The following is an 11,164-nucleotide window of genomic DNA, read 5'->3' on the forward strand; positions in this document are numbered from 1 at the left end:
CTTTGTCAAGCTTTGCTGCTCGAAGCCCCAGATACCCAGGGTTGAACAAAGGTGATACAAACAAGCTTCACTGGACCCAAGACAGTTTTTGTGACTGTATTCCATGATAAGGCTTCTACTGCCATATCATATAATACTCTGAAATTCTCGCATACATAATATATCATACCATGAGACAACCACATGTTTAAATGAAGCACATTGCCTCTTCTTCCCTAGAATGCCAGGTAAAGCAATGGAGAATCACAGTTACCTTTTTTCGATGTTCCAGGATTTTACAACATAACAAGATGTTCTCATTTGAATTTGCAGAAGCAGATGTATGCAAAAAAGCCATAAGGATGTTTATGTCCATGCGCCGGTCAGATTCCATCAGTCGAACTGTAATGACAACCCAGAGAAACAGACACATGTACAAATAATGCCCAAACAGAGGTTACTTGACATTTTTTCGAAGTTTAGAAAAAAGTGTCACAAGATATTTTTAACTTGCAGCAAAATTTGCATGAAATACTAAAGAAAGGACACTTGTCCAAGATGCATTGGTGCTTGTGCAAATTATGTTTCATGTTATTTTCTTACAGATTGATTATATCTGGAATTCAGCGGTAGGTCTTGCCACATTGAGATTGACACTTTGTGTTCATTTTAGACTTTTACTCCAACTGTTAGGATCATAATTGGTTTTTGTACCTCATTCCACAAAACTTACAGGCGCTTCGTTTTAGCTTGCTAATCAGGGTGACAGCTTTTGTGATCTTCCATCCCTGCCCCGTTCCGCCGTGGCTTTTGCCGTTTGTTGCAGAGGTCTAAAGGACCGGACATACCTGACTAGCACTTGCGGGTTTGGAACAGCTGATGTGTGCGCGAGACCCCCGACTCACTGCTATTTAAGCAGCATGCCGGCGCGGACGCGAGAACACCAGCGGTAGGTCTTGTCACCTATCATTTTGCCCTGCTGCTATTTTTAAAAACCGCATTGAGATTGACACTTTGTGTTCATTTTAGACTTTTACTCCACCTGCTAGGATCGTAATTGGTTTTTGTACCTCATTCCACATGCTTACCGGCACTTTGTATTAGCTTGCTAATCAGGGTGGCAGCTGTTGTGATCTTCCCTCCCCGCCCGTTCTGCCGTGGCTTGTGCCGTTTGTTGCAGAGGGCTACGGGACCGGACATACCTGACTAGTACTTCTGGGTTTGAAACAACAGATGTGTGCGCGAGACGCCTGACTCACGGCTATTTAAGCAGCATGCCGGAGAGGATGCACAGAGGGCACGCCGCTGGCACGCCAAAGGAAAGCCCGTCTGCGCCCATCCGCGCCTAGATCGGGCCCAGGGCCACCCCCCCCTGTCCGTTCCCTACTGATCTTGGGCCCAAGTTTCAAATATACAAGAGATACTCTTGTAAGTCTTAACCCCCAGATGAAGAATTCCTTTCCGCAACTCGATCCTTTGAAAGAGCCTAAGGTGTGCCCTCTGTGTGACATGAAGTTCCTCTTCACCAAAACAAAATGCGACTTTAACTCGGATCAAGTCCTTTACCCGGAAACAGTTTTGCAAAAGTCCCTCCAGGGCCTACTCCTGAATACACACTCTTTAATTAAACACAACATGGAATTCGCCGAGCTGCTGGAAGCTCACAATATAGATATGGCATTTGTCACGGAGACGTGGGCAGATGGAACATCTGATCCGGAGCTATCATTAGCCATTCCCCAAGGATACTTATTAATCAGGAATGGCAGACAGGATAAGCGGGGAGGGGAAAAAGCGATTGTTATCAAGGACACCTTGTCGATGAAAAGCTCTACTTCAGGCAGCGGTTCTGATTGTGAACTGCTTTCATTTGGAATCACCATCAGTGAAAACTATATTTTTAACGGCATACTGCTGTATAGACCACCAGGGGCTAAGAACAAGTTTGTAGAGACAAAAGGTCATATCATCGAGTCTAGTGTTGGCTTTCAGGAATTTTCTATCTTAGGTGACTTCAACTACCATTTAGAAAAAATAAATGACCAATATACAATCTCACTTCTAGAGCTGATGGCCAGTGTCTTGATGGAACAACTGATCAAGCATCCTACCCACGAGGATGGACACACCCTAGATGGAATATTCATATCTAATCCTCAATTGAAAGTGCAGGAGAGGTTGCCAATCCCATGTTCTGATCATAAGGCCATTCGGTTGATACTTACCTCGTCCTATCATCTTACTCGTCCTCATTCTGCTCTTAGGACTTTTAAAGGAAGAAATTGGAAGGAAATCAGCCCACAGCAGCTGCAAATAACATTAGCTGCCTCTAAACCAACAATAAGGCCCGAAGTAAATACATCCACCAATATTTGTACTAATTGGATAGCAACCGCAGTAAATATTCTAGCTCCAGAAAAAACATTTACTAGCAAATGGTTGAAGAAATCAGAACCTTGGTCTGTGACTCACTACGCATCCAGAAGCAACTATGCAGACAAGCTGAAAGGCGCTGGAGAAAAACTTATACGGAAGCCAAAAAAACGGTTTATACACAGTCAGTCACCGAATATAAAAAGATGATTCTGGAGAAAAAAAGCAGCTATTTCTCTGATAAATTGAGCAGGCGGGCAACTCAAGTAAATTACTTTTCTCAACTTTAAAGGAATTAGTGACACTTTCCACCCCACTAGCACTGAATAGAAATGTTACTTTCTGCAATCAACTCGCAGATTCCTTTAGGGACAAGGTGCTTTCTATCTATGATTTCGTCAGTGGAAAAGGCAATGAGCCTCAAGTGAATCAACCCTCTTCACCTACGCGACATCCTGGCCATGGCCAAGGCCGTCTCCGTACGGAGACGGCCTTGGTCATGGCAGCAGAGGAACTTCGCTCTATGCTGGTTTCCGGTGCAAAGGCCGCCTTGATCCTTTTGGATCTTTCAGCGGCCTTTGACACCGTGAACCATGACATCCTCATTCTAAGGCTTCAGAAGTTGGGAGTGTCAAGCTTAGCACTAAGCTTAATCAAATCCTACCTTAACAATAGGCGACAGTAGGTTCAGATTGATGATTCTTGTTCAAAACATTTTTTCACTACCTTGTGGGGTACCGCAGGGCTCATCTTTAAGCCCTAAGCTGTTCAATCAGTATGTCACCCTCCTAGCTGACGGCATCAGGCAGTTTGGCTTCTCGCTAGTGTCCTACACCGATGATACCCAGATTGTAGTATCCATCTCAGGCAATCTGGAAGAAACGGCGGCCAGCTTTAATCAGTGTATGACCTGCATGGATCACTGGATGCGGGCAAGGTGCCTAAAGCTTATTGGTAGTAAAACAGAGGTGCTTCTGCTGGGCTCAGACTCCACCATTTGGTCTCAGAAATGGTGGCTCCCAGCTATGGGAATACTTCCCACCCCAGTGCGTAAAGCTAAAAGTCTAGGCTTCATCTTCGATGACAGTCTCACCTTCCAACATCAAACCAAGGTCGCCTCTCAGGTACATTTAACTCTAAAACTAATTTAGAAGGTGAAACCTTGTATTCCTCCACCTGCAGTAAAAACATTGGTAACAACTTTGGCATTGGCCAAACTGGACTATGGAAATGCCCTTTATCTGGGCCTTCAGAAACAGCACTTGCTTAAACTACAGCGTCAAGTCAAAATTGTCAGAACAGAAGTTAAGTAGTGTAAGGGGTAACAGATGCTGAAAACAAGAGCAGTGAGATAAAGCAGCATTAGACAATGTGCAGGTAGGTGTGGCTCCCCGAGGGCCCTGTATATCCAGGTTGACAAATGACAAGTATTTCATTAAGAAGAAAGCAACGATTAGGTCAGGTGGGGGGACAGTAGGTCCTGTCTAAGAAGTGAACACCAGGTCACTTGACAAAATATATCCGCTTAACCTGACTCACCACCAGTAGGTACCGAAAAAATGGGGCGAGGCCAAAAAGGTGAAAACATATATGTGAAAAGGGGACCAAATGATATCTATACTACTATTATAAAGAGAGAACTTTGAACCTTTGAGGCGGGTAAACTCGGGAACCACAGCGCCAATCCAAACACCCGATACATCGTTGTAATTGTCAGGGTCTGCAGATGGACATAGGCTAAATAAAAAAAATATATACGTTCTTTAAAATATTCACGATTTAAAAAAAAGTAGTCCCTTGGAAGTAGCGCCGGCCCCGACGTGCGTGCTGACATCAGGAGCGCGGGGAGGAGCGGCGTACAGGAGCGCAAGGAGGAGCGGCAGACATAAGCGCGGGGAGGAGCGGCTGACAGGCGGGGAGGAGCGGTGAGGAGCGGCGGACAGGCAGTGAGGAGCGGCGGACAGGTGGGGAGGAGCGGTGGACAGGCGGGGAGGAGCGATGAGGAGCGGCGAGGAGCGGCGGACAGGCGGGGAGGAGCGGCGGCTGAGGTAGGTGAAGCGGCCCGTGTGCAGCTCATTAGGGGCCCTGAAAGTGGCGGGTGCGCTCCGGGGGACCCACGGACAACGTCGGGACGGGCGGGGGCCCTGAAGCCTGAGACAACGTCGGGGCGTGCGGGGGCCCAGAAGCCTGAGACAACGTCGGGGAGGGCGGGGGCCAAGAAGCCTGAGACAATGTCGGGGCGGGCGGGGGCCCAGAAGTCTGATTGCTCCCGGACAACGTCGGGACGGGCTGCTAGTAGCAAAATAATGGTGGAATTATTTGCTCACTTCTAATAAATGTTGATGATCAACTCCAAGGATCTACTTAAAAGCTTCCCATCATACATTTCATATATCAACCTTTTCTAAACTCAAAACCTAAATTGAGATACAAAGCTAAATGTTTGGTATTTGGATCATTGCTCTATAGGTTGTGTCATATTTCATATTTATTCAAATGTATCAGTGACAGCTTAGTTTATCTGCATGTTAAACTATATTTCGAGCATTTGCATAGTGCACATTTTGCCTTTGGCTTTGTCCTATGGTGCTGTCCGCAATCTGGTGGCTTTCCACGTGATGCAAGTGTTAACAAAGCAGACCAGCCTCTGCTTTGCTTTATGGAGTAAAGATGTGTTATTGGTATTGTGGGCTGGTCATACTTTGGGTGAACTGGATAGTTAAGGGTTAAGGCTGTATGTGTTCACCAACAGCGCATACATTCTCCAAATAGCTAAGTATAGGTGTGCATGTGCTTCTGTGTATGTGCTGTGTGTGTAGTGTTTGTAATGTTGGTGCTTTTGGTTGTATAGTGTATCTGAATCTGTGTTCAATGTATGCTAATGTTTTCTGTTGGAGGAGCTACTGTGATAGCCATTATACTGCATGCCTGCACTGTGTGGCATGCTGAATATGTGGGTGGTGTTCTATTTAATATGTTATGGAACTCTGTGAGTTTCGTAATCAGTAGGGCTACTGTAACTCACATGCTGGCCAGCTAAATTACATATCTTGTCTGTGTTGAGTTTGTGAAACATGTTCCTTCTTATGTGTTCTGTTGGAGTTGTGTGGCGTTTCCTAAGTGCAGTTGAGACCCCCATGATAACTGATCATAGATTCATCTTGAATGTGTTGAATTTATGTGATAGAGTGCTTGATTTTATTTCGGAGCATTCTGTGGGAGAAAGGCAGACTGTCTTGCTCAGGTTTGGTTATTTCCTGTATCCTACTTCTATTTAAATCTAACTGCTTGAACTACACCTTGCACGTGAGGAAGACTACGGAGGGAAATGTAAAGAGAATTAGCACTCCCAACAAAGCTTCCATAACTATGCAGACGTAATAAAAGTGCCTCTCATGATAAATTATAGAGCTGTTACTCTCCATTTTTATAATGAGACTCCTCAAATGTTATGCTGTGTTAAAGCCCCCAGCATACAAGACAGCATATCCAGGAGCTCTCTAACCTATCCAAAAGGACACCAATGGCATTTGCTAATCACAAAGAGCCTTTGGTCAGAAATTAGGGTTAGTTTGAGGGCACAAGTATCTCTAGATTGAATGTCAATTTCGATTACAGAGTCCCATATGTCTGCACAAACTGAAGAAAGTGGCTCCTCAGATGGTCCTACCTTCATGCCCCAAGTTGCTGCTGATTGAACTTATAACATTAAATACAATATAATAACATAGTATAAACTAACATAACATAACATAACTTATTATCTACTAGAGTTTAAAAGCCATGTTTGCTTGAAAACTAATCAGTTTAAAGATGGATACAAAAATGTCCTGAAACTCGGTAGCTACACGTTTCACTGCCAGTCCTGTAATACTCCTGGTGAAAAAGGCCCTCCAACTTGGGTCTCCCTATTCCCCCAATTGTATAGTTGTTGCCTGCCTTTCTCTGTTTGCAAAATGTGAATATTTGAGTCAGGATGGGCGATGGGGGACCATGCATGGTCAATTCAACTCATCTATGTTAGACTTCAGATACAGCTGAACAATTGTTCATGTTATGTGACTATACGTGTGAATTTATGATAAGGTTTTTTTTACCCAGGAATGGTGCAGCTGTTTGTGACTTTTGTATCAAATATAAGAGATTAATATATATAGATTTAGAGGGCACTGCTATGGCAGGCTCTTCTAATTTGCCCATGTAGCAAATCACTGCATTTTGTTAGTGAGGCTTACAAGTTGTGTTCCTGCTCCTATGCTCCCCATTGGAATGTATTTTCTCCAGGTCACTGTTTTGGACAATAACTTCTGAAGCTATTTGCCACATCTATGAAAGTTCTAAAATGTCAGCATTTTTGGTGGCCCAGCCTACAACTGTTCATTTTGTTTTATATTTCTGGGGTTAGGTACCTCCTATCCACAGCCTAGGAGTTCTGTAATAATTTGTCCGTACTGAACAAAGATTCCATTTGTGAGCGAGGATTGCTGGGAGCCCAGGCTTCTCCTTTTTCCATCAGCATACACTGTCCCTCGGTCTCTGTGAGCCAGGTACTTCCAAAGACTCCTGCCGTCTAGCGTAGCTCTGCGGCCACCAGCAGCATTTGGCTGCACATTTTCACAGCCCACACTACACTTGATCATCTTTATTGTCCTCATAAGGATTTGGGGGGCCCTGGGTAAGACATAATTTGAGGGCATCTGTACAGCACAAATTTGAAATGTATTACCCATTTCCTACTATTTCAATCCTGCTTGATGCCAAACAATACTAAATCATATGTCACACTATAACAGGAGCACACAATAACAGATTAAATATGTCCTGACAGGGATCCAAAAAGTCCTAAAAATGACTCAAAAGAGTCAGTAGTGGCATGGGGTAGAGAGTTTTAAGAGAGAAACAGAATAGTCAAAGATCAAATAGTGAGAAAGTCCACTTTCCCATGGGGCCCCATGGAAGGTGGGGGCCCTGGGCAATTGCCTAATTTGCCTATGCCTTAAAACGTCTTTGACCATCTTGCCTGGTGATCCAGTGGCCTCCAAGCCTACCACACACATGCCATAAGGCTCCAATATTTTGTCAGTGCTGCGTTTGGTTGTTGAATGACCATTCTGCCGAGGTGGTGCCAGGATTTGAAACACAGCCAGTACCTCCCACCACAAAGACTGTGGCCCAACACGCTCAGAAATGAAATACTAAATGATCAATGCCGGTGCCATACATTGTAACATTCAGTGACTGCTGCCTCCATATCCGCATGTACATGAATATTGAGGGGTTGATTCACCTGCATTTCACGTACTATATTATTACAAAATAGCTTCAAGGACAGTGTGTTCTGTGCTGAAAATGTACTTTTTACAGAAATGCATCCCTTCATTTCATTAAAACTATAAACAATCAAAGAACTCACACAAAGGGGAAAACTCAGGGGCAGATTTACAAGAAAGTGACCCAGGGGCATAGTATCAAGGACCGGTGTTAAAATTATCGCCGTTTTATCGGCAGGAAACTGCAGATATAACGGCGATAATGGGCTTGATAATAAGCCCTTGTTAATTCCCATAGAAGCCCATGTTCTGGTATTAACATGGGCTTCTATGGGAATTAACAAGGGCGTATTATAAAAAGCCCATTATCGCCGTTTTATCAGCAGTTTCCTGCCGATAAAATGGCGATAATTTTAACACCGGTCCTTGATAATATGCCCCTCAGTGCCTAATGCAAGCCACATTGAGTCACTTTCAAAGCACAGGGATGCAACATATTTACAACAATATCTCGCATCTCAGTGCTTCCCTCTGCACTGGCGTACAAACTGCTGCCGTGAGCCGTGCATCGTGGGGAGATTGTTTTTGTTCAGGAAGGGTTCCCTTCCTGCACAAAAACAATCTGAAATGCCGTTTTTCAACTTCTATGTGTGCTGCATTAGCACCCATAGAAGTTGAAAAACTGCATTGTTTCAATGATTGTTGATGTGCCGGAAGGGAACCCTTCCTGTACATAAACAATCATTAGAGGTGATTTTCTCTTTCTCTGTGTGCTGCAAAATGCAGCACACATAGGAAGAGGAAAAGAAAACGAGGAGAAATTAATAAATTTCTCCTTGTTGCGCCTCCCTACGCCTCCGCTGGGGAGGCGTAGAATTCACACTCATTTCCAGATTTATGATTCCTTGTGAATCTGAAAATGTGTCTGGTTCCATGGGTGCTGCGTGTGAACACCCATAGCAACACCCATGGAAAGTCCCTTTCATGCAAAGTGCTGCGTGTAAAGGCGTCATATTTACAAGGACAAGCAGCACACAGGGTGGCTTTTCCTGTCCTTGTAAATATGGAGCGTTACCATGCGCCACCGGTACAACACAAAAAATGATGAACCGGTGTGTCAAGGGGCTTGTAAATCTGCCCCTCAGAGTACATTTATGTCTAGTGGCATGAGGTAATGAGGGGTTTTCCTTTCGACCACTTACCTCCCTCAGGGACTGGTCTGCAGCAGCAGATTACTGCCCTCAGGCGGGCTCGCATGCGGAACTACAAGAGAAACAGAAAGAATCATTTGCTCTTTCTCTCTAAAACCAGATTTCACCATTTCATCATATTGATATACAATGTTACACCCTGTGCCGCTCAGCCCTTTTCTCGTTGAAATGTAGTAGCTAACTACTGAAGGGAATCCGCTATATTCAAATGCCATGGTCGGGGAACAGTCGGAACACTGTGGTATAAACCATCAGTGTTCCAACTCCGCTAGATCTACAGCACATGCCTTAACCACACATATGCCCTAAGCATGCATATGTGTGGTTAAGGCAATATGCATACTAACTGCTGCCTGCTACGGACAGAAGCAAGAAGACCTTGCAGGAAGCGTTGAGTTTATTTGTGCTGGGTGTAGTTTTGGGCTGGGGGTTGTTTTGTTGTAGTTTAGTAGGCTGATGGGGTTGGGGTAGTTGTATATGCTGAGGGTGAGTCAGATTTTGATTTGCTGGCTGGAGGGGGTGGGTTGGGTTGATTTGTTGGCTGGTGGTTGGGTCAGGAGTCGTTTTGTGGGCTGGGGTTGATTCGGTGTTGTTTCACCTTCTATGAGCTTCCTCAGTAAGCTGCCCTATATCTCACTCCTGCCTTGAAGGGGAAGTAAATTGTTTCACCAAATGTAACTCTTTCACTTCATATTGAAGGCCTGTAGTGGAGCGAGCTCTAAAAACGATGTTTGTACAACTATGGGAAAGAGATCACACCCCTACTTTTTTTTGAAGAAACTAAATTGATTGTCAACAAAATTGAGAACATCTTAAATGACAACTCTTTTCATGAAAGTGAAAACTTTAAAGTAGGCACAATAATTTGCTCACTACTTATCCTTCTGAACTTTTAAACTAACATTGTAAGTTGGGAAGAAACCGCGGGCAGATCTAAAAGAAATTAACGCAGCGCAATGAAGCAAGTCATTTTGCTGTGCTGCACTGCGTTAGTTTCAAAGCACAGGGATGCAACATATTTACAACAGTATGTTGCATCTCTCTGCTTCCCCTTGCGCTGGCACACAAACAGCTGCCATGCGCCGGCGCAGGGATCCTTGCACAGTGGTGCAAGGATGCCTGCGTCATGGGGAGATTGTTCTTGTGCAGGAAGGGGCACCTTCTGACATTCTGACACATTTCCAGATTTACGATTTCTTGTAAATCTGGAAATGCATCAGTGGACATGGGTGTTGCGTGGGAACAACCATATCAACACCCATGTCCCGCCCCTAACACGCAAAGTGTTGCATGAATTGGGGCGATACTTACGAGCACAGGTTAAGTCACGCAGAATGACTTTACCTGTGCTTGTAAATATCACTCAGCAGGCTACGCCACAAGTGCCTCATGCAACTAGATGCACCGCGGCACATGGGGATTGTAAATCTGATCCCATATATTTAGGTCCGATCTTTTCTCAGTCATCAAACAAAAACATAGTTCAAAGGTCACTACAAAAACTCTTCTCGCTCCCTTTGTTTTTAGTAGGTGACACTATATTGTTTCCTCTCCTGTTTTAAAACATTGCATGTCTTATGTTTTACCTTTGTTCACCTGCAGCTTCTTTTAGAATCGGGACTTAACATGTGAATTTTCACTCAAATAGCAGTACTCATCTCTATTTCCGAAACTCAAACCCTGATAATGACAATTAAGCATAATACCTCATTTACACTTACAGGCATGAAATCAAAACTCACATTGTTGGACATCCTGAATTGAGTAAAATTCAAATTTCAACTGTGGTTGATGGTGCTCACTCAACTAGACTGTAGACAATTAACTAGGAATCAAGAAAGAAAAGTAATGAGTTGAGTCGAGAACTTCAGTTGTCACAATAATTTTGGAGCAAAGGATTCCATGAGCTGTGAAAGTCGGAGATCAGTGGCATAGCCTCCCATAGTAGGAAACAGTATACAATATATGCTTTATAAACACTAGTGATTCAAGACGGGTCTGTGAACTACGACCTTATTTTTTAACATGAATAATTTCTGATGTCTAAAAGGGATTATAAGAGAAAGAACATTATCTCTATATCCAGGGTTCAGTTCAGGGGAGGCGAGAGGAGAAAAGAAAACTTGATTCTCACCTATGCTGTTGTTATACTAAATCCCCAAATACCAAAATATTTCAATATCATTTCGCCAAATAGAATGAGAAAACACCTTCACTACAATGTGCTGTACAAAATAATTCCTCACTTCTCATCCCTAAAACCCAGACCTTAAGTTACTGTTTTCATAAAAGGATTGGCCTATATCAGAAACTGTGGGGATTCACATTTTC

At 43.8% G+C, this 11,164-nt stretch overlaps 1 protein-coding gene across 1 annotated transcript in view; it reads right to left on the minus strand.

Moving 5' to 3' along the window:
* Positions 1-10,709, minus strand: part of LOC144790741 (uncharacterized) — a 61,275-nt gene extending 50,566 nt beyond the window's left edge. Inside the window, exons 1-3 of the mRNA XM_078665451.1 lie at positions 10,576-10,709; positions 8,825-8,885; positions 254-381 (exon numbers count right to left, since the gene is read on the minus strand). Coding sequence (XP_078521577.1) covers positions 254-381; positions 8,825-8,885; positions 10,576-10,587 — 201 coding nt within the window. The 5' untranslated portion in view covers positions 10,588-10,709. The remainder of the gene's footprint in view (positions 1-253; positions 382-8,824; positions 8,886-10,575) is intronic.
* Positions 10,710-11,164: the final 455 nt, after the last annotated feature.

The sequence above is a fragment of the Lissotriton helveticus genome, chromosome 11 (genome assembly GCF_964261635.1).
Source record: "Lissotriton helveticus chromosome 11, aLisHel1.1, whole genome shotgun sequence".
Taxonomy (NCBI): Eukaryota; Metazoa; Chordata; class Amphibia; order Caudata; family Salamandridae; genus Lissotriton; species Lissotriton helveticus.